Genomic DNA, 24,934 nt, shown 5'->3' with positions numbered 1-24,934 from the left:
AAGTTGAAAATCAGAAAGAGTTTAGAGCGGGTAACAAAGTGGCCAATCGTCTCGCTGGCGGGATGCTGTTAGTAGTATTAACGGGAAGCCTCCAGACACTGACCTCAGCTATTTAAAGCCCTGCTCTCCTATAAACCTGTCATTGATCCTACCTCTCTGTTGAGTTATGGTACAGGGAAAGTTACTGGTCCAGCAGCCCTGGTCGTCTGCATCCTAGGGCCTGTCAGGTTAGAGAAGGTGAGTTGGTGAGGTCTGACACAGGAGGCTACTATATGGTTACATGTGACATGAGTGTGTATTAAGTGGGGAAGGATGGGGGACTCTCAGAGGAAAGGGGAAATTCTGGGTACAGCTGATGCTGGGAAGAACAAGACAGCTGAATGGTGACAAATACATAGTATCTCCTGGGAGAGGCAAAGTAAAACAGGTTCTAAAATGTCTATTAAACTCCCCTACATCTTCAGCCCTGATGTTAATGAGACTAAGTGATAAAATTTAAAGGCAAGGGAGGCCCACCTGAGCTATCTCCTGCTGGCCTGGGGAGCCGCAGGATCTTAACCCTCTCTTCAAGATGAGTCAGGTACCTGTGATAAGACTTTGAGCAAAGTGAACAATCATTTAATTCCTCCTATTAGATTAAATACCTTTTTACTCCATGTCACTGACTTGAACATGTCACTGATTCTGACTCACACTTCTATAACAGCTTTAAAGAAGAAAGATAATACATTAAAAGTACACATCAGTTTAAAAACCTAGACCCAGGGAGAGGGTTCAAGATGACCGTGAGGGAAGATCTTGAACTCACCTCCTCCCATGGATATAACAAATCTACAACTGTATGTGGGAGAATTTCCTCGGAAAAGGACATGAAAATTGGATGAACACAGCCTCCACAACAAAGGATAAAAGGACAGTATCAAGATAGTGATACCTTTTACCTGAGGAGTGAGGCATTCAAGCTCCACGTCAGGCATTCCAACCTCTAGATCCTGCACAGGAGAGACAAGCCCCCAAACACCTGGCTTTGAAAACCAATGGGGTACAGTCCAAAAAACGACAGGACTGCATGGAATGAGGAAACCTACTGTTAAAGGAGCTGCATGCAGACTCACTGGACCTGAAAATCAGTGCAAACACACCAGACTTATTAACAGCACATGGACCACAGGTGAAGGTAACGCACTTACTAATCTTAAAGTGTCTGCCAGAGAGACAGGAACCAGTTTCAAGGCTCCCCTGGGACTGAGACACTGGCAGAAGCCATTTTTGTGAACTCAGGCGACGATGCTAACGCCAGTGCTGGTGGGTACCATTTTGGAATTCTCCCTCGAATCTGTGAGCACCACTGGGTGCACCCTGCTGAGGCCTCAGACGGGCCTCGCAGCTGGCTGGGTGATAACCCTGCCCGCCAGTGCCCCACGGCAGCCACAGTCTGACCACAACAGAAGGGTACATGAAGCCCACATAAGGGATACCCCTTGAGTGCCAAGCTATGGTGGCTGGGTGGGATTGTGCTTCTGAGCTCCACAGGACATCTCCTAAATGAGGCTACTCCTTCAAGACTGGGAGAGACAGATGATACACCCAGTACAAAGACACAAATACAGAGTATTAGGCAAAATGAGGAGACAGAGGAATATGTTTCAATCAAAAGATTAAGATAAAACCTCAGAAAAAAACCTAAATGAAACAGAGACAAGCAATCTACCCAATAAAGAGTCCAAAGTAATAAAAAAGGCTTATGGAACTCAGGAGAAGAATGTATGAACACAGTGAGAACGTCAACAAAGAGATAAAAAATATTATCCAAACAGAAGTTTTAGCTGAATTGAAAAATACACTAGAGGAGTTCAATAACAGACCGGGTGAGGCAGAAGAACGAATCAGTGAGCTGTAAGACAAAGCAATGGATGAAGGTTAAAAGACACTTACAAAGCAAGCATGAAGGTTAAAAGACAAAAGTAGTAAAATTAACTAAAATTACAAAAGTTAGTTAAGGGATGCATAAAGAGGCATAAAATGTGTCATCAAAAGTATAAAATGTGTGTGGGGGGGAGAGTAAAAAGTTAAAGCTTTAACAAGTGTCCAAATTTAAGCTGCTACCAACTTAAGACAGGCTACTACTTGGATGTTATAGGTGAACCACACTATTACCACCGGAAAAATCTTACAGTAAATACACAAAAGGAAATGAGAAAGAAATCTAAACATAACACTAAGGAGAAACATCAAAACACAAGGGAAAAGAGAAAGAGAAGAAGAAAGGAAGAAAGAGGAACTACAAAAACCAGAAAACAAATAACAAAATGTCAAAAGTATAACTGTACTTACTCTATTGTATTGTAAAAGTATCAATAATTACTTTAAATGTAAATGGACTAAATTTACCAATCATAATAAAAAGAGTGGCTGAATGAATCAAAAATCAAGACCCGTTCATACGCAGCCTATGTGAGCCTCACTTCAGAAGAAAGTACAGACACAGACCTAAAGTGAAGGGATGGGAAGAGATATTTCATGCAAATAGAAATGAAAAGAAAGCTGGAGTAGCTATATTCATATCAGAAATTAAAAGACTTTAAAACAAAAACTAATAAAAGACAAAGAGGGGTATTACATAATAATCAATGGGTCAATCGAACAAAAGACTGCAACATTTGTAAATATTTATGCACCCAACATAGGAGCATCTAAATATACAGAGCAACAATTAACAGATGTAAAGGGAGAAACTGACAATAATACAATAATAGTAGGGGACTTTAACACACCACTTACATCAATGGAGAGATCACCCAGAGAGAAAATCAGTAAGGAAACATTGACCTTAAATGACACATTAGGTCAGATAAACTTAATAGACACATACAGAACATTCCACCCCAAAGCAGCAGAATACACATTCTTCTCAAATGTACATGGAACATTCCCCAGGACAGATCACATGTTAGGTCACAGAACAAGTCGCAATGAACAAGTCTCAAGAACACTGAAATCATATCAAGCATCTCTTTTGACTACAATAGCATGAAACCAGAAATCAGTCACAAGAAAAAAAAAATGGGAGAAGCTACAAAAAAGTGAAGATTACACAACATGCTACTGAACAATGGGTCACTGAAGAAATCAAAGGAGAAATTTAAAAATACCTAGAGAAAAATGCAAACAGAAATATGACATACCAAAACCTACGAGATGCAGCAAAAGAGGTTCTATGGAGGAAGTTCGTAACAATACAGGCCTACTTCAAGGAACAAGAAAACTCCCAGATAAACAGTCTAACCTTAAACCTAAAAGGACTAGAAAAAGAAGAACAAATGAAGCTCAAAATTAATTGAAGGAAGGAAGAGAGTAAATGCACAATAAAAATAATGAATGAAACTAAGAGCTGGTTCTTTGGAAAGGTAAACAAAATTGATAAAACTTTAGCCAGGGCTTCCCTGGTGGCGCGGTGGTTGAGAGTCCACCTGCCGAGGCAGGGGACATGGGTTTGTGCCCCGGTCCGGGAAGATCCCACATGCCGCGGAGCGGCTGGGCCCGTGAGCCATGGCCGCTGAGCCTGCGCATCCAGAGCCCGTGCTCCGCGACAGGAGAGGCCACAACAGTGAGAGGCCCGCGTACCGCAAAAAAACCAAAACAACAACTTTAGCCAGATTTATCAAGGAAAAAAGAGAGAGGGCCCAAATCAATAAAATCAGAAATGAGAGAGGAAAAGCTAAAACTGATACCACGAAATACAAAGGATCATAAGAGATGACACCAACAAACTGGACAAGATAGAAGAAATGGATAAAACCTCAAAACATACAATCTTCTAAGACTGAATCATGAAGAAACAGAAAATCTGAACAGACTGTTTTCTAGTAAAGAGATTGAAACAGTAATCAAAAATCTCCCAACAAACAAAAGCCCAAGACAACACAGCTTCACAGGTGAATTCAACAAAACATTCAAGTAAGATTTAATGGCCATCCTTCTCAAACTCTTCCAAAAAATCAAAGAGGAGGGAAACCCTCCAAACACATTTTATGAAACCAGCATTACCCTGATACCAAAACCAGACAAGGACACCACACAAAAAAAAGAGAAAATTACAGGTCAATATCCTTGATGAACACAGATGCAAAAATCCTCAACAAAATTCATCAAACTGAATACAATACGTTAAAAGGATCATACACTGTGATCAAGTGGAATTTATTCCAGGGATACAAGATGGTTCAACATTTGCAATTCAATCAACATGACACATCAACAGGAACAAACTGAAGGATAAAAACCGTACCATCATCGCAACAGATGCAGAAAAAGCATCTGACAACATTTAATATCCATTCATGATAAAAACTCTCAACAAAGTGGGTATAGGGAAAATGTACCTTAACATAATAAAGCCCATATATGACAGATCCACAGGTAACATCCTACTCAGAGGTGAAAAGCTGAAAGCATTTCCTCTAAGCTCAGGAACAAGACAAGGATACCCACTCTCACCACTTTTACCCAACATCGTACTGGAAGTCCAACCCACAGCAATCAGACAAGAAAAAGAAATGAAAGCAATCAAAATTGGAAAGGAAGAGGTGAAACTGTCACTGTTTGTAGATGACACAATACTCTACATGGAAAATTCTAAAGACACCACCAGAAAACTACTAGAGCTCATCAATGAATTTGGTAAAGTTGCAGGATACAAAAATAATTAAAATACAGAAATCTGTTGCATTTCTATACTCTAACAACCAACTATGGGAAAGAGAAATTAAGGAAATAATCTCATTTACAATCACATCAAAAAGAATAAAATACCTAGGAATAAACCTACCTAAGGAGGTAAAAGACCAGTATTCGAAAAACTATAAGGTACCAATGAAAGAAATTGAAGACAATACAAACAGACGGAAAGATATACTGTGTTCATAGTTGGGAAGAATATTGTTAAAATGACCATACTACCGAAGGCAATCTACATATTCAATGCAATCCCTATTAAAATACCAAGGGCGCTTTTCACAGAACTAGAACAAAAAATTCTAAAATTTGCATATAACTACAAAAACCCTGAGAGCCAAAACAATCTTGAGAAAGAAGAACAAAGTTGGAGGTGACATGCTTCCTGATTTCAAACTATAGTGCAAAGCTACAGTAATCAAAACAGTATGGTATTGGCAGAAAAACAGCTACATAGATCAATGTAACAGAATTGAGAGCCCAGAAATAAATACACATGTGTGGACAATTAATTTACAACAAAGAAGCAAATAACACACAATAGAGAAAGGATGGTCTCTTCAATAAATGGTGTTGGGAAACAGAACAGCCACATGCAAAAGAATGAAACTTGTCTCTTACACCATGTACAAAAATTAACTCAAACAAAACTGAAGACTTGAATGTTAAGACCTGAAACCATAAAATACCTAGAAGAAAACATAGGTGGTAACCTCACTGACACTGGGCTTAGTTATGTTTTGTAGATCTGACTCCAAAGCCAAGGGGGACAAAAATAAAAATAAACAAATGGGATTACATCAAACTAAAGGCTTTGTACAGCAAAGGAAATGATCATCAAAATGAAAAGGCAACCTACTAAATGGGAGAAGATATTTGCAAATCAAATATCTGATAAGGGATTAATAGCCAAAATATACAGAGAACTCATACTACTTAACAACAAGAAAACAAACAACTTAATTAAAAATGGGCAGAGATTCTGAACAGACATTTTTCCCAAAAAGAGATGCAGACAGACAACAGGCACATGAAAAGATGTTCAACATCACTAATTACTAGGGAAATACAAATCAAAACCACAATGAGATACACTTTACATCTGTTAAAATGGCTATTTTGGAAAAAATAAGAAATAACAAATGTTGGAGAGGATGTGGAGATAAGAGAACTTTGTACACTGTTGGTGGGACTGTAAACTGGTGTAGGCACTGTGGAAAACGGTTTGGAGACTATGGAGAATCAAAAAATTAAGAATAGAAATACCATATGACCAACGTATTCCACTTCTGGGTGTTTATCTGAAGAACACAAAAACATTAATTAAAAAGATAAATGTACCCCTATGTTCACTGCAGCATTATTTACAACAGCTGAGATATGGAAGCAGCCTAAGTGTCCATCAATGAATGAATGGATAAAGAAGATGTAAGACACACACACACACACACACACACACACACACACACACACACAAAATGGAATACTACTCAGCCATAAAAAAAGAATGAAATTCTGCCATTTGGGACAACATGGATGGACCCTGAGGGTATCACACTAAGTGAAAAAAAGTCAGGGAGAGACAAAGACCATATGATCTCACTCATACATGGAATCTTCAAAAAAAACAAAACAAATGAACAAACAAAATCAAATAAAAACAAATTCATAATACAGAGATTAGATTACTGGTTACCAAAGGGGAAGGAGGTTGGGAGTAGGGGAGACAAATGAAGGGGATCAACAATATGGTGATGGATGGTAAGTAGATTTGTGATGGCAATCACTGTGTAGTGTATACAGATATTGAATTATAATGCTGTATACCTGAAACTTATATAATTATAAAAACCTCACCCCCAGCTTAAAACACTCAATTTTGGGGGTAGGGGTAGGGGATTAGCGGGAAGTATTTCCTGGATTGAAGCAACAAATGAGGTATTTGTGATTCCAAGGTATAATGCCTTGAACAGAAGGTAGCAAATATCTGTTGATTCTTTTTACAATATCACAATCAGGAAGGGCTTTGCAAATGTTTTTGTGAATCTGGAACACCAAATTCTGCTCACTTCTCACCCCTATCAGATAGTGGGAAAGTTTAATCACTGTTCTTAGGGACAGATTCCTGCTCCTGGGCAGAAGAGAAATCCAAAGAGGAAGTAGGAATAAATTTCTCCCCTAGAAAATGAGGGTAACACTTGTTCTTAAAACGTGTTTACAGAAGACTTGATATTTCAGTGAGTTTATTTAAAATCAGCAGCTTACTCAGTGCTTTGAATAAATATTTGCTGAACAAATGAACTGATTGAAAAGGTCAAACAAGGTCCTTCTCACATTTGGAAGAATTTTTTTTTTTTGGATACCCGGAGATTTGATGATGTTTTTAAAGACCATCAAAATAGTCAAGAAAAAGTTTAAAAACACAGTAAAATTAGCTGGTTTAGCATATTAGCCATTATAGCTTTTCCTTGGGTTTTCCTCTTTCTGTAAGTTATGGCACAGGGAAAATGACTGGTCTAACAGTGTCTGGTTGTCTACACTGAGTCGGACATGATTGTCTTTTATCTCTGCACCCAATAGTCTGTGAAAACTATCAACCTCTCAACCTGCATGATGGAAAACAAATGGCCTTTAATGGCCAAGAGTGTCTTGAACCTCGGCCTGTTTCATGCGTGTTATCTCATTTTATTCTCATAAGAACTCTATGAGCTTGGTCCTGCCATTACTGCTTTTTATTTAGGTGAGGGTGGGTAAAGTCATACAAATAATATTAAGTGGCTGAGCCAGAATTTGAAACCAGACCTGCTGGCCTCATGCTATCCTGTCTCCTACCCCAACCATCTACAGGCAGACCTCAGAGATATTGCAGGTTCGGTTCCAGACCGCTGCAATAAAGCAAGTATCACGATAAAGTGAGTCACAAAAACGTTTTGGTTTCCCAGTGCAAACGTCAGTTATGTTTACACAGTATACTACAGTCTTTTATGTATGGAATAGCACGATGTCTGAAACGATTTCTCTGCAGCCGGCAGTGCTGTTTGACGGCATTTTACCCAGAGTAGAACTGCTTTCAAAATTGGAGTCAATCCTCTGAAACCACACTGCCACTTTGTCCACAAACTTAAGTTTGTGTCATACTGTAAATCCTTTGTTGTCATTTCAACAGTCTTCGCAGCATCTTCACCGGGAGTAGACTCCATCTCAAGAAACCACTTTCTTTGCTCATCCAGAAGAAGAAAACTGTAACTCTTCATCTGTTCAAATTTTATCATGAGATTGTAGCCATTCAGTCACATCTTCAGGCTCCACTTCTAATCCTAGCTCTCCTGCTAGAATTTCCACCACATCTGCAGTGACTTCCTCTACTGAAGTCTTGAAACCCTCAAAGTCACCCATGAGGGTTGGCATCAACTCTTCCAAACTCCTGCTCATGTTGACATTTTGTCCTTTGACCATGAGTCACCATGTTCTTTAAGGCATCTAGAATGGTGAATCCTTTCCAGAGGGTTTTCAACTGACTATGCCCAGATCCATCAGAGGAATCACTATCTACGGCAGCTATAACCTTACGAAATCTATTTCTTAAATGGTAAGACGTGCAAGTTGAAATTACTCCTTGATCCATGGGCCGCAGAATGGATGTCGTGTTAGAGGTATGAAAACAACATGAATCTCACTGTACATCTCCATCAGAGCTCTTGGGTGACCAGGTGCACTGTTTATGAACAGTAATATTTTGAAAGAAATCTTTTTTTCTGAGGGTAGGTCTCAACAGTGGGCTTCAAATATTCATTAAACCATGTTAGAAACAGATGGGCGATCATCAGGGCTTCGTTGGTCCACTCACAGAGCACAAGTAGAGCAGAATTAGCACAATTCTTAAGGGCCCTAGGATCTGGGGAATGGTAAATGAGCACTGGCTTCAAATTAAAGTCATCAACTGTATTAGCCCTTAACAAGACAGTCAGCTTGTCCATTGAAGTTTTTTTTTTTTTCCCCCATTGACTTCTCTCTAGCTATGAAAGTCCTAGACGGCATCTGCTTCAAATAGAAGGCTGTTCTGTGTACACTGAAAATCTGTTATTTAGTGAAGCCACCTTCATTCATTATCTTAGCTAGGTCTTCTGGATAACTTGCTGCAGCTTCTACATCAGCACATGCTACTCACCTTGCAATTTTATGTTATAGAGATGACTTCTTTCCTCATGAACCAACCCCTACTAGCTTCAAAGTTTTCTTCTGTAGCAGCCTCCTCACCTCTCTGACTTCCTAGAATTGAAAAGAGTGAGGTCTTTGCTCTGGATTAGGCTTTGGTTTAAGGGAATGTTGAGGCTGGTTTGATCTTCTATCCAGACCACTAAAACTTTCTCCATATCAGCAATAAGGCTGTTTCACATTCTTATCATCTGCGTGTTCACTGGAGCAGCACTTTCAATTTCCTTCAAGAAATTTTCCTTTGCATTTATAACTTGGCTGTTTGGTGCAAGAGGCCTAGCTTTGGGCCGATCTCGGCTTTCGACAAGCCTTCCTCACTAAGCTTAATCATTCCTAGCTTTTGAGTTACAGAGACTCTTCCTTTCACCTGAACACTCACAGGATATTGTGGGGTCACTAACTGGCCTAATTTCAATATTGCTGTGTCTCAGGGAGTAGGGAAGCCAGAGGAGAGGGAGAGAGGAGGGGAACAGCTAGTTGGCGCAGTGAGAACACACACAACATTTACTGATTAAGTTCCTGTCTCATATGGGCATGGATCATAGGGCCCCAAACAGTTACACTAGTAACATCAAAAATCACTGATCAAAGATCACCACAAGAAATACAATAGTAATGAAAATGTTTGAAATATTGTGGGAACTACCAAAATGTGACGCAGAGACATGAAGGAAGCAAATGCCGTTGGAAGAATGGCGCCAACAGGCTTGCATGACCCGCAAACCTTCACTGTGCAAACAGCACAGTATCTGCAAAGCACAATAAAGAGAAGCGTAAAACAAGGTATGCTGGTGTAGGGACGTTCTAGAAACAATGCGGAGTACCTATGAAAACGCTTTGTAAAAGGTAAGGAACAAGACGATGCAAGCTAAAAATCACCTGGCCCAAAGCTTCATTCTGAATGGAGAAACAGAAGGCCAGGGGAGGGGAGGTGGAGGTTAGGTTATGAAGTGGCACAGAGGGGACATCAACCAGGGCTGCCGATTCCTGGGTCGGCGGGGTGGGGTGGGTCACTGATTTTTCCATGGTTACCTAAAAAGTAGAGTCCACGACCTCTGTCCATCTAAGAGCCACGCCGAGGCCCAGAAATCTGGGAAAGATAAGGACGTTGGCAGAATTTCCAAAATCCCCTTTACTGGGGCTAAAGAGGTCTCCCTCTAACTTCACTCATTTGGATGTCTGACACAAAAAGAATCCACTTGTGGACTGTGACTCTTCCACAGGGTCCAAGATACACAATTTACTCGGGCAGGAAAATACTGTAACATTCACAAAACCACCCACGAATCTATTTCTGTAAAGAAAATGTTTGGACCTGCCATTAAGTTTATGGTAACGTAGCTTGAGCGCTGGCCTGGCAATCAAAAGACTCAAGTTCCATGCCTGGCCACACTGCTTCCTATCCTGGAGACCTGTTCTCTCTACTATATAGGCCTGCCCTACCCACTCCAAAGGATGGAGCTCTACACACAGGTGAGGTATCGGCATTCTATTAATTTTGTTTTCTTTTTTTTGAACGGGAAATATGAAAAACATTCCATGAATGGACTTGCCAAATCAGTGCTCTTTTCTATTCCTCCTACCTGATTCCTACGGCACACAGTCGCAGCTGGAAGGCTATTCTCTGGTTTCTCTGGGCAATTCTCCCCACCACTGAGTAGAATCCTTATAAAGAACAGCTGTGTTGTTTCCAAACCTGTTTATGCTAGCTGTTCTCTTTATTGTAATTACATAATTTAATCACTTGATGGTAAATTGTAGAAATAAGACTGAGAAAAAGTATTATTTCTATAGATTAAAGTGGAAGAAGCCAAAATACTGCTGTTTAATATAGGTGTGGGAGACCAGTGGAGATTGGGCAGTTATAGTACCTCAGTGCAATGTGGAACTCAGGGCTTGATTCTGGAACACAAAGAAGACATTAATGGAAATACTGATGAAGTTCAAATAAACACTAGAGTTTAGTTAACAGAAATGTATCAGTGCCAGTTTCTTCGTTTTGATGAATTTAACACAACAATTTAAGATGTTAATAATGGGGAAAGTGGAGAAGGGCTATATGGAAACTCTCCATGCTATCTTTGCAACTTTTCTGTAAATCTAAAATTATACCAAAAAGAAAATGTTCATTTTTAAAAAGGTGTGGGCAAGACAGTTTTAAAAGATTGAGAACAATTATAAGTATCTAGAAAGATTTGGTGGTGATATTTTCAAGAGCCATGACTCCACTTCAAAAATATGAAAGGGAAAAAAATAGGAAAGGGAAATCACAGGTGATCTCTTTATAGATATGGCATAGGTAGGAAGACCCACAGAACTTTATTTAACAGATCTGTAATTCAACAAGAGGTCTCAGCCCTGCATCAATAGACAAATGATGCTATATTTAGCTTGTTTTAAATGAAAGGTTAAGGGACGCAAGTATCATTTTCTGTGATTCCTGATCTGGGCCATCTTTTCTCCATTAACTAACCACATTGGATAAGAGTTCCACTCTATAAAGCTTGCTTCTAGATGGTATCAATGCTAGAATTTTTGAGGCATGGATTAATGCGAGAGCAGATCCTTGAGAGCCATTTAGACAGAGAATACCTGAGACCTAAACCTGATATAATCTTACAGTTGACTTTTATATCCTATAAATGGTCAGAAGTCCAGGGAATTTCAGCTGTCCTAATGAAGTCTAGGGAAGAACTTAATAACCCTTACTGAATAAGGAGAACACCGGAATGCACTGAAATAGCATAGCAATACTCATTATCTTAGAAACTCCGAGTTGGAACGTACTTTCAAAATCATGTAGCATAAACCCTTTCTAACGGCACCTATCCTACCCATTTATCGTAACAGAGTCTTCCAGTCGGAAGTGTGTGAGGGACCCACTACCTCATCAGTTCTCCCTTTGAGTAGCTTTAAAATGTTTCCCTAAAGCTTCTGCCTTTTTATGATCGTTTGACATCTTTGCCCTTAAAGAAATCATCTAATTCCTCTCTTACGGCAAGGTCAGCAATTAACTGAGTGAGCTGCATCTTTTCTACCATTCATTCATTTGCTCATTCGCCCACTCAACAATTTTTGGCCGAGCAACAACTATGTGGTAGGTACTGATCATCACAGTAGATATAAACACCAAAAAGGCCTCTTCTATTTACAAAGAAATAGAAGATAAGAAATTGGGGGCTATAACAGAGAGGGACTATTCAAAGTGGCCGCTGTAGTTTGGGTGGTCAGTGAAGGCCCACGCATGGGTACATTCAGAGGAAGGGCATTCCAGGCAGAAGAAATAGCTACTGCAAAGGTCCTAAAGCAAGCTTACTGGGCTCGAACACAAAGAAAGCCTGTGAGGCTGGAGTTTAGTGGGCAGGCAGGGATTGGGGCAGCGTGAAATGAGACAAGAGAGGTAGACGTGGTTGAATCTTGGAGAAACTTGCAAGGCACAGCTACAAGTTTTGAGGCTGGATTTTATTCCAAGAGCAACGACTATGAAAAAGGAAAAGTGGCCTGACCCGTCTGGTGTTCGGAGGCTGGATTAAAGGGAGGGCAGGTGTGGAAGCAGGGAAACCTGTTAGGAGTCTGTTGTTCTGGCCCATGTGAGAGAAAGGGGTAGAGTTTGGACCAGGAATGTGGCGTGGAGACGGAGAGCATTAAACCGATTCGAGGCACGTTTTGAAGGAAGAGTCAACTGGATTTGCTCGTGGGCTGGATATTGGATATGAGGGCATGAAAGGAACCAGGAATAAGCATTATAGCTCTTGCTTATACGCTGGGGACTTCCTTCATATAATCCTGATTAACGCTCTCAAGCAACCAGTGTGGAAGGCTGGGATACCCTCCTCCTTATACAAGGATACAGAGGTGGGGAGGGATGAAGCCAGCCAAGGGTGACACAGCTTGTGAAGCAAGAATCTGAATTCAGGACTCGTGACACAGACTTTTCCATGAGGCTAGCTTTTCTTTCAATGTTTTGTTTCTTGTCCAAGAAAAAAAATAATAAATTCTATTAACTGTGTTGATTTATAAATAAAGGGTAGAAACAGGGTGAAAACTGAGAAGAAGAAACCAGGACATCATAACTCATGCTTCCCACCTAGAGATGTCACAATCAAAGGACAACACGAACTTCTTCCATTAATTAAACGGATGAATCAGGTTTCGGTTTCCACATCCTCTCCCCTTTCTGCACAACTTGTCTTTGAAGGCATTTCATTTGGGAAATGTGTGACCTTTACCCACGGTGCTGCGCTTAATTGAATGCTTTGCATCAAAAGTCGCTACGCTGATCAACATCTTACACCCACTGCCCTTCTGAAATCCTTACCCCAGTTCCTGGGTCTGTTTGGTTGAAATCATTTTACAAAAATAAATCATATCAAAGTTTTTCTTTTATTATTTTGAACACTTTGCTTGCAAAACTAAATATTTTTAACACCATGGCAACACGGCCAGGACTCTGGCTAATGCATCCAGGGCTGTACCAGAGTTCAGACTTAGCAAACTCCTGCCGCAGACAAATGGGCTTTGAAGGAGGAAAGAGCTAATAAATTAGGCATGGTCAATAATCGTCCCAGTCGCGTCTTCTGGAGCTTCCTAAAGAGTGATAAATTAGCCAGGCTTGTCCTAATGGATCAATTCCCCCCTCTCCCTTCTAGGACACGCCAGCGCGAACTGAGCGAACTGCAAACTGCACGGCTTCTCAATGAGTTCAGGTAATACCTCCCACACCTTCCCAAGTACTCGCTCATCCGTCTGCTTGTCTGACCCTTCCGATTGCACTGAGTTGGGCAGGCTGGGATGATCAGCTCCGCTTTTTTCCAGCGGAGGCTCACAGAGGTTAAGTGATTTTGTCAAAGTTGCACGGCTGATCACGTGGTTAGGAAGAGGCAGAACTACATTTTTCAACTGCATCTCCTAAATCCCGGCCAGCACTACTTTCAACACATCAGCCTCTGCTGTTGAAATTTAACTCAACTATCACTTACAAATGCTTCGGTTTATTGTTATTTTTTGGTTTGGGTTTTGTACGTTTATCGAAGTTACACAGGCACCAGTTAAAAGAATAAATGTATTCTATGCATTCTGTGAATCAACAGCCCAACAACTTCACCCAATTCTTCCTTCCCAGAGGCAACCACTATACCAATTTTACCTGCCGAATCCAGCACTTAATTGCATGTCCCTAACAAGCTTCTATCGGCACCTTTTGATTTTTCTCTTTATGCCCTGAAAATGATGGCGCTCTTTCCTCTCCTCACACCCACCATACATGAGCTGCCTCTCAACACAGCACTACCGTGACTTGCTTAGACCAGTCCTCAGTGTTGCCATTATTATGACTTGGCAAACACAACTCCAGCCCCCGCTGACATATGTCAATTTTGATTAGCCTGTCCTAAACGTCCCCCCACCGCCCCTGCAAACACCCTCACCTTCAGAATGAATGATTTTTTCCCCCTAATTTGCTGTTCTCTATGTACTTATTACTAAAGGAACGCCAAACTTGTTGCCAGCTGTGAAAATCTTGTCAAAACATTCAGATATAGCAGACGCGTTAACTGTATATTCCTCAAGAACCTTCACCATGATTCTTTTGATCTAATTAACCTGGAATGTTTGCCCTCCATGCCTGGCTGGCATCTTGGGCTCTCTGCCTAACCTGGAGGATCCCTTCACTTCTCTTCTCTGTTGGATTTTCCATTTCCTGTCACCGTCGCATTCCTAATTCATGGTAATGCACATTCTCTAGTAGCATCCTGAAGATGGATGCATGGGAAATACGTTTTTCTTTTAGAATTTACATGTCTAAAAGCATTTTTATTCTGCCCTCATATTGGATAGATAATTTGGTGACTATAAGATTCTGGATTGGGAATAATTTTCCATCAGAATTCTATTTCTAGCTTCTAGCACTGCCGTTGGAAAGTCTGAAGCCATTCTGCTCCCTGATTCTCTGAGTAATTTGTTCCCACATCCCACCCTCTACCTCCTCCCCTTCTAGAAGTGTGTAAGCTTTCTTTCTATCCTGAGCATTCTGAAATGTTCATACAACGGTATGGATCTGTGCTAACATCTCTTTGGGCCTTTTAAAATAAGGAACTTGTATCCATCATTTGGGGAAATTTTCAAAAATGATTTCATTGATTTACTTATGAATATATATGAATGTTTATGGATATATACATGGATTTATGTATAAATCTGTGGTGTGTATGAATAGTGTGGTAAAAATTGGCTTGCTTCTCACCTTTCTCCACTCCTGGGTTAGAATTCAGCTGTCTTGTTTGGCTAATTCATTTACCACTTGTCCATCTACTTTTTTAGCTTCAGAGACTTTGTGGTTATGGTTTTCTCTCTCATTCTGTGCTCTTGAGTTTATGCTTTAAAAGAACTCCCTATACTATTATTTTAGTCATTTTCAAGAGGAACTGAATTCCAATGTGAGTGTTCAATCCAAATGAATGTTCAGTTGGCCCTCTTTCCTCAGAATCCTCCAAAAGTTTTCCAGTCTTTCTTCACTCCTTACTACAGTCATATTGCCTATGGACCACGCTTAAATGAGTCATAAATATTCACTCTCATGATGAGATCCAGTTTTCTCTTTTTCTCTTAAAGAATATTATACTTATATGGAGAGAAAGCCATTGATAATGCTCGGTGGCAGAAGTCATTTCTCCTGCAGAGTCAGGGCTGGTCCCAAACACAGAAGCAACAGCCTGCTTTGCTGCGTGAGTTGACAAGTCCTGGAAGTTCCCTCACCTTCTCATCTATGTCAGAACCCCGCGCCATGCAATGTCCACAAGTGGAAGAGACAGTAATGGAGTCCAAACCACACAGTGCCTTGGGATGGCCCTGTAGCACCCTGCTATTCGTCTGGCTAACCACATCAGACCTGTCCGCTTATCTTCTAGGTCGTGAAGGGATAAAACATAGGCTAGGTAATTCACTGCCAAAGAGAGAGACAGAGAGTGTCAGAGGAACCGAAAGAGACTGAGTAACCAAAAGAGACCGACAGGGAGGAGACAGGAGGATAGAAATTACAACAGGTAGATGAGCTGAGTGGTTATGGGTAGAGATAAGAAAAAGCCTAAATTCGAACTTCAAGCTTTACCACTCCGATCATATTGTCAGTGCCTACAAACAGGAAAAGGAAGAACGGTACAGTGAAAAGGGTATACGCTTTGTAATCAGATAAACCTGCTTCAGATCTCACTCTGTCATCAGTAGCAAAGCTGCTTTAACTTCCTTACTGTTAAAATGTAGGTAGGACTTACATCAAAGTAGTTCAAGAAACTGAAATGATGCAAGCAAATATGCTGGTATTTAGTAATGCCCATTAAACGGTAACTGCTGTCGTTAGTGATGGTGGAAATGGCCATGCACCATAGCCTTGGACATGTTTACTGCACCTGTGTCCACAGTCCACCCTTGCAGGGAAAAGGACTTGATCACTGAGATTAATACTGCCAGCACATCACGGTAATAAAAAGTGAGCTGAAAACTAAAACTACAGTGAGGTACCGCCTCACACCGGTCAGAGTGGCTATCATTAAGAAGTCTATAAATAACAAATGCTAGAGAGAGTGTGGATAAAAGGGAACCCCCAATGTAAACTGGGGCAGCCACTATGGAAAACAATATGGAGGTTTCTCAAAAAACTAAAAATAGAGTTGCCACATGATCCAGCCATTCCACTCCTGGGCATATATCTGGACAAAACTATCATTTGAAAAGATACATGCGCCCCTATGTTCATAGCAGCACTCTTTACAATAGCCAAGACATGGAAGCAACCTAAATGTCCACCGACAGATGAACGGATAAAGAAAATGTGGTGCGTGTATATATATATACATATATACAATGGAATATTACTCAGCCATAAAAAAGAATGAAATAACGCCATTTGTAGCAACACGGATGGACCCAGAGATGAACATAATAAGCGAAGTCAGTCAGTAAGAGAAAGACAAATACCATATGATATCACTCACATGTGGAATCTAAAATATGACACAAATGAACATATCTATGAAACAGAAACAGACACACAGACATAGAGAACAGACTTGTGGTTGCCAAGGGGAAGGGGGAGGCGGGTGGGGAAGGGAAGGGTTGGGAGCTTGGGATTAGCAGAGGCAAACTATTAGATATAGGATGGATAAAAAACAGGGCCCTACTGTATAGCACGGGGAACTATATTCAATATCCTGCGATAAACCACAATGGAAAAGAATATGAAAAAAATATATATGTATAACTGAATGAATCTGTTGTACAGCAGAAATTAACACAACATTGTAAATCAACTATACTTCAATAAAGTTAAAAAAAAATAGCTAACTTTTAGTTGGTTTTATTATTGCTTTTAAATTCTGTACAGAAATGCCAGAAAAGAGATGGGACACCAAGTTAAGTGTGAATTTGACATAAACAAGGAATATTTTTTTTTAGTATAAGCATGTCCTGTGCATTATTTAAAACACAGTTTTAAAAAGTCTTGTTTGTCCGAAATTCAGATTTAACTGGGCCTCCTGGATTTTATTTGCTAGATCTGACAATGCTAAGGGCACCCCCATATAGCATGCACTGGGGGTGGAATGCTCCACGGACGGCCCCTTCCCCCCACTGCTTGGTACTTCCCAACTGTGTCTACTGCAAATTCAAAGGAATAGTCACTACAGGCCTTCTTTAAATGGTCTCTTTTGCTTCCTGAGGTAATATCAATAGGCCATCACTTTTCTTAAGTTCTGTTTGGGGCTCAACAGTACTGACTGACTAAATCTGCAGAAGGGCATACTTTCATCCAAGTGGTGGACAGATCCGGACCGGGGAGGCACCAACATGGCTGTGAGGGAGACAGTACAAGAGGACGGTGGCGTGGTGTGAACTTGCATTAAAGACCTGGGCAGTGGAGCCTGGACAGGACCCCTCCTCCTCCCCGCAGTGGAACAAACCTGAATACTCATTAGTAGATCAGCAATACCAGTTATTAGCATTTTCTCCTCACTTCTCACAGTCAACTCTTGATTAACTACAGTAATAGGAAGCGGGAAGGACACCACACGTAATCCCAAATCAAAAATTTAACAAAAAAGTGGTCAAGGGCAAGATGAAGTGCAAGTTCTGCTAACCAGCCCTCTGCCCTCCCTCCATCGCTGGAGACACCAACACTCCTGCAGGCAGCTTCCCTTCCCGATGCCATCGGTGCTCAGAGTCCCAAACCCGCCTCACCCTTCATCACCTCACTAATACTTCGCATCAATGTATTTGTCCAGACACTTAATTTGTTCATTAAGTACCTAAAGAAGAGGACTGTTTCCACCTTGCAGAAGAAACAGTAGGTAGTCTACTGCTTATCATGCAGTTTCAAATAGGAAAGGTTTTCCAACATGTAAATAGCATAGCTGACTCATACTGATTCATGTGAAAAGTAACGCATTAATTTTTTAAAGACTATCACTATTCCGTGACCTCGCTAATCTAGCAACCTACAGTTGAGAGTTGACTATAACTTATCTATAGCTTATGTTTCTGAACCTAGTTTTAATTGTATGATTTCATATGCATATCCAAATCGTTGAACTACTGCCACCACACCAGTCCCTGCCCAGGGCCATGAGAAACCACCACGTATAAATGTTCTCATTTCCTGGTTTTATACGTGTAGGTGTACGGCTCCCTCCCTAATTCCTCCTCTTTCAGCCGATTATATTGGTATTGACTGTGTGCCTCTAAATAAGATAAATGTTAATTTTTCTGTGGACTTTTAGAAAGGAGTGGAGCTAAATGAATGAGTTCAGTCAGCCAGCTTCATCTGGAAGACGTACTGATTACAGTTTAAAAAAATCTACCAAAAAAAACCTCCCCTTTCTCTTTCTTGAACTGTGACTTTCATGTATGTATCTTGCAACTTAGATTTGAAGGTAGAACTTAGATTCAGGTACAAAAGAGGTTCATTTGGATCCTTCTGGGCTAATCTGGTCACTCCACTAAAATAAGGACGTGGGGACCGACTATGGCTAAAGAGGTGACGGGTGTACTTCAATGTCGAGTTAGAGATGTTACTACTATTCAAACTTACAATAAAGAGTTCAACATTTATTGAATGCCGGGACTGTGCATTTCACATAGCATCTCATTTATAGAAGGCTTATAAGAGTTAACATTGCAGGATAAACATTTGAAAGATAAACATTTATGGAGTGATAACGGATATCAAAAAAGTCAACAGAGACTCCTTGTCTTTCCAAAACTGTGTAAGTGTATTCCCAAATATTTCTAAATGGTCCATAAGAAAGGACATGTTCGAATATATAGTCTTAAATATTTAGAGAAAAGAACATCATCAGAATTACCTTAAAACACACACACACACACACACACACACACACACACACACTCACTTGCATCTCTGCCAACATTCTCAAACAAGTTTGATTATCTTACACTGAGGGTTAACTACTGATTACATTTTCCCAATTCATATATGCAATAACAGGGCCAATAATGCATCATTTTCAAGGCAAGATTTAGTACACAGCTAGCTGATTAAATATCCTACCCTTAATGATACGGGACACTAAATAAGTCTCATTAGCTACTAAGGGCGATTTATTTTAATCTTTGAACTTTTCACAATAGGCTGACTTCTCAACACCTATCTGAAGAGTTCCTGTCATTTCCAACCAAAAAATTCGGCTTTCCTACTTGGAAAGCCAGAAAGAATTTTTCATAATGAAATACAGTCACAGGATCATGTTATACAAATGTGGATTTGAGAGCAGTGATACTAGAGTAATTGTAACACTAAAGTTGTTCGTTTTGGCTTTCAAGCTCAAGACATCAGAGAGAATGTGACCTATTCTACTGCATTTGTTTACATGGGTAACAAACCCAGTTAGGACAATGCAGCCAGGGAGTATGAAGAGAACTATTATAGGGCAAAGGCCATACCTATTCGTCACAGTTACTCCTATTAAGGTCACCCAGGAATGACCATTTAACCAACAACTCCGTTCTTGATATTAAAAATCAATAGTAATATCAACATCCCTTCTTCTTAAACAATATTTTACAGAATCCATATTCTACAACAACACACTACCAAGTATATTCAGTGCAAGAAAAAAAGACAATGTTTCATGTTTTGAGAAATCCTGCTTTAAACAGGGTTAAACCGTTACATTGTTTTTTACTACAGGACTTCCCAGAGCCTTTAATAAGCTCATATGCACTGTGTCCCTGTGATTTGTTTTTAGTATAGAGCATTTCCAGGTTTATCAGACTACAGACTCTTTTTTAGAGAGCACCAATTCACATTTCATGCAATACGGGTGAGTGTCACTAGTCGGGAAATCCTACACCTACAGCCTCGGCAATGGGGTGCACGCGCGTGCGTAACTGGCACAATCAGAAAGAATGCATTGCGTGGTGTGTTTGTTTCTTATTGCTATTATGACAAATTACCACAGACTTAAATGGCTTAAACAATCCAGATCTATTACCTCATAGTTCTGTATGTTAGAAGTCTGACATGGGTCTCATTGAGCTGAAATCAAGGTGCTGACAGGGCTGCACTCCCTTCTGGAGGCTCTAGGGAGAATCTGTTCCTTGCCTTTTCCAGTTTTACAGGCTTCCAGCATTCCCTGGTTCACTGCCCGCTTCCTCCATCTTCAAAGCCAGCAACACTGCATCTCTCTGATCGTTCTACTGTACTATCTCCCGCTGACCACAGAGAAAGTCGTCAGCTTTTAAAGATTCACTTTCAAGATTTGTGTGATTAGATTAGGCCCACTTGGACGGTCCAGGATAATCTCCCCATCTCAATGTCGGCAAAGTCCCTTTTTGCCATGTAAGGGAACATATTCACAGATTCCAGGGATCAGGGTTTGGACATCTTTGGGAGCCATTACTCTGCCTACCACACGTGAATCGGTAAGAGTACCTTCCAAGTTCTGGCTAGCAAACGAGGTCAAAGAATGAGAAAGAGAGCAGCGGTCGCTGTTATTTGCTCCCAGATATTACTTATATCACCAAAGCATCAAGGAAATCAAAAGTATTGTCCGCTTAAGGGATGCAGAACAGTAAACATGATATGGAACACATTCCTAAGCACCGAGGGCTTGGTTTGTAGCCCTCTGGAAATTAGGTTCTCCACAAACACAGCCAGCTGGCCCCTCGACAATATGGGCCTGATTCTACAAGGTGTCTGTTTTCCAGTAAAAGGCATATACGCCTAACCAGCTTTATTGAAGCTTTCCTTACTAAGGGACCGTGCATTCATTACCTCCTACGATGTTGGTGTTATAACTGCCCTATTTTACAGGTGAGACAATACTTTTTATGGTTATGTTACTCGACAAGAGCTTTCACCAAACCAGTAGCAAGGACACATCTGACTCCAAAGCCTGAGTTCTTAATCCTGTGCAGTACTATTCGCTTTGATAATCCATCTCTCTCAGGTCTCCCCACTCCCCATACCCCACACACAAACTAAGTTCTTTCCTAAGTCCCTATCTGATCCGAGGGTCTACATGTATGGGCTCTAGGCACGTGTGTGTGCACGCCCTTGTGCTCATGCGCACACATTCACTAACTCTTTCTGTCATGTGTGTCCTCACGAGGCTTTATGCCTTGAACGGGTATCTCTCTGTTGTGATCTCTGATCCGATAAGGAGACTTCTGGGCCAGCAACAGGGCAAGCTGTGAGTACATGCCTTACAGTCGTATCTAGTTTCAAAATGAGGCCAGGTCCCCATCTGTGAGGTAACTTGGCAGGTCACCTGAGCACCATGAACTTCAGCTTTCGCCTCTTGTAAGAGCTGCACAGCAATATCTGCTTCACAGGGTCATTGTAAGGATTTAAAGAGACGGTCTGTGTAAAGCACCTGATAATAACCACGCAATCCATTGCAGCAGATACAATTATCCTCAATTCCTTGCTACGTTTATCCACATAAAAGTGCCGTTGGAAGTTCTGGTCTCTCGGAAGGATGCTCATCGACAACCTCTACCGCTGTTAGTGACATCTATACAGCCAACAACCATCGTTTAAATTCCCACCTGATTGTTAAGGTGTGGTCCTTGCTATCCCCAAATGATTTTCTTTTAAAGGGCTATGCCTGCCTGGAGAACTAGGGCCTGAGCCTTCTTGAAATTTTCTAATCACATCTGGTTTAGCTTTAGACATTTTCTGGGGTTTTGCCAGCAGCCACGACACTTTAATGGCTACAATAAACCTCAAAGCCTCATCAAATCTTTGCTGTATGTGTGAAAATTATGTCCACTTCAATTAAACATTCCATCTCAGCTCACACCCAGGCCTTGTGGAAACGGAGCTGAAGACTGAACGGGGAAGTGAGATGAAACGGGCCGCCACGACTCTGGCCATCTCGCCAGATGGGATTTGGAAGGACAAGAAATTCATTAGAGAACCCACGTTCTGTATTTTCTTTAAATATTTACTAGGTGCCTTTCATGTATTAAAAACACGGGCATCTCTAAAGATTAGCAGGGCATTTTTTTGTTTAAATATTCAATGTGTGTGGGACAGCGCCGGTTTCCTCCTTTGCCTTGGTGGTACACTTCACGTCTTTGTGGTGACGTCCCACGCAAAGAAGAAAAATAACTGAGGTAGCGTTCAGTCTTCCTTCATAAGGCAGCTCCTCCAGCTTCAGAAGGTCTTGTATTTCCTTAAAATTGACTGGGGAAAGTGTCAGTTGAGTACTCAGAGATCCGGAATGACACCGTGGATCTCCCTAGAGAAAATAAGGTACATCCACTGCAGAGGTTTGGGGGCACCCCTGCCTCTACACGGTCCTTTGAGTTCACTCTTCTTATCCCTTTGTCATTTATCATCAAACACACAGGGATATCAAAGGGAGTGGGCTGAGCCAGGATGCCTGAGAAAGGCAGCCGTGGAGGGACGGCAGGCGAAGAGGAAAGATCCAACGTAGATCAGGTTTCTGCTCCAAAGACCATACGAGAGGGTCTCACAAGGACCAAAAGACGAGAGAGGATGGGCATGCAGGGATGGCGGCCAGGGACTGGACAAGCACAGGTCTTCTCTGCTACCGCAAAAGCCACCCTGAGGACTGGCCTGGCCCTAATTCTGCCACTGGAGAGGGGTAGAAAAAAACTGCTACGTGATGCTACTCCGCTTTCTTAGAATAAAACTCAAGCCCCGCAACTCAGTCGAGGATCAAACCGCCCCTTTTTGAGGAGACGGAAAAGAATGATCACGAGGTCACGTATCACATTCCTGAACGAAGCATTCATTGAAATTCACACTCTCGACCACATCGACAGGAGGGGGAAAAAAACCCGCATGTTCCTTTAAAAATAATTTACAAGGTAAAAATATTCACTTGTAACCACTATCCTTATTTAAGCAAGTTCTATGCCCAAAGTAAAAATAAATGGCTCTCCCTGCCACCGGGAGCAGATCTTTCCCACTTTACTTCCATTTCCAAGCTGTCCTCTAAGACTTAGATTTCTGAGCACTCTTTCACAATAAACATTTTTAAAATGTTTATTTTATGTCTTAGTGTAAAAATATTCCTGGTGCAAGCTCTTCATTTCCTCAAGCTCTGCTTTTGGCGTGCTGGGCTCCATTTCCACATTAACACGCTCCCTAAATCCTCCACAGAGCTCTTCAATTGGAGTTATACAAGCTCCAAGGCAAGTATTTATATTCTTGGACAAGGAGATGTCTCCACAGTGAAAACACAAGGCTCTAGAAATGCCAAAGGAAAATTCCTGCCCGAGAGACATATTTTCACCTTTTAAAAAAGCCAAAAAGGGCTTTCAGCGTTTTGCTTTGGATAATTAAAAATGTAAATTAAACTAAAACAGACTGTTTACTACGGGTCTTACCATCATTATTAGACTCATATACATAAACGAAATATATAGGCGTGTGTGTGTGTGTGTGTGTGTGTGTGTGTGTGTGTGCGCGCGCGCGCGCGCCACAGGGAGACCAAGAGCAAGACTGAGAGACAGAAAGATAAGGCAGCACATAGTAAACTAGCTTAGAAAATGCAATGCATGAGATTTTCTAATCAGACCCAATCTGCCTCTCACTGGCTGTGCGAATACAGCTTCTCGAAGCCTCATTTTTCTCATCTATAAAATGGAGTTAGTGTAGTTCCTGCTTATTCGGGTCATTAGAAGAATTGTATGAGAACACAGTAAGAATTCAAAAAAAGGGTTGTTATTATTTTTATTAAAATTATATCTATTCCATGCTGGAAAATGTACATATAACAAGATATATATCTATATATCTATATATCTATATATATATAAAATAAACACTAATTAACACTAATGAAAGAGAAAGATGTGTAAATACACTGTCTCCAAATTGTGCACAGAGATGGAAAGTGTCCTGAGGTAGTGTACCATAACTGAACTCTCACCATTCCATTCCCCGAGCCATACAGAAATCATCCCCTTAAATCATTTTAAAAAATCCTATCTATTATCGTAATAGCAGAACAGTGTGCCTGTTACCTTCTAGTTGCCTCTTCAGTTTTCTCAAATCTTTTATAAGGTCTTCAAATTTGACTTGGGAGGCCAGAAAGAAATCTTGTGGTTCGGGCAGGGGGAAAACACTCTTTTCTGTTCCTGCTTCCTAGAATATACGGTAAACAAAAGTACATTTTACTTCCCAATTGTCACTCTCAGTTGAAATTCCAAAGCATCTTTTTTCGGATGGTTGGATAAGAATCAAGGCAATGCTCCCCTGCTATTCCTAACTTTGGACTTGTTGCTTTGAAGTGCGTTCGTGTCTTTCACGCTATCATTTCGGTCTTATTGGCGCTGAGGTTGGCTATGGCTGTAGCTATGGCATGGGCTGGGCTCTGTTTTGCCTCTTGAATCAAAGAGAAAATGGTCAGGTATGTCCTAATCTTAGACCCTCTACTCCCATGGAAAATGGCACAGGAAGAACACATGAAAGTACTTGAATTGAAAGTCCCTGTTGAGT

At 40.9% G+C, this 24,934-nt stretch overlaps 1 protein-coding gene across 3 annotated transcripts in view; it reads right to left on the bottom strand.

Moving 5' to 3' along the window:
* The window catches only part of FMN1 (formin 1), a gene marked incomplete at both ends in the record, with an annotated part of 398,825 nt that overhangs the window by 117,685 nt on the left and 256,206 nt on the right, over positions 1-24,934 (bottom strand). For all 3 annotated transcript variants that reach the window (XM_082842082.1, XM_082842083.1, XM_082842084.1), the window contains one exon: positions 24,460-24,580. In XM_082842082.1, coding sequence (XP_082698208.1) covers positions 24,460-24,580 — 121 coding nt within the window. The remainder of the gene's footprint in view (positions 1-24,459; positions 24,581-24,934) is intronic.

Source organism: Leucopleurus acutus (assembly GCF_964270905.1).
Source record: "Leucopleurus acutus genome assembly, chromosome: 1".
Classification (NCBI taxonomy): Eukaryota; Metazoa; Chordata; class Mammalia; order Artiodactyla; family Delphinidae; genus Leucopleurus; species Leucopleurus acutus.
The sequence above is the reverse complement of the archived record's forward strand: the minus strand, read 5'-3'. Positions and strand labels throughout refer to the sequence as shown.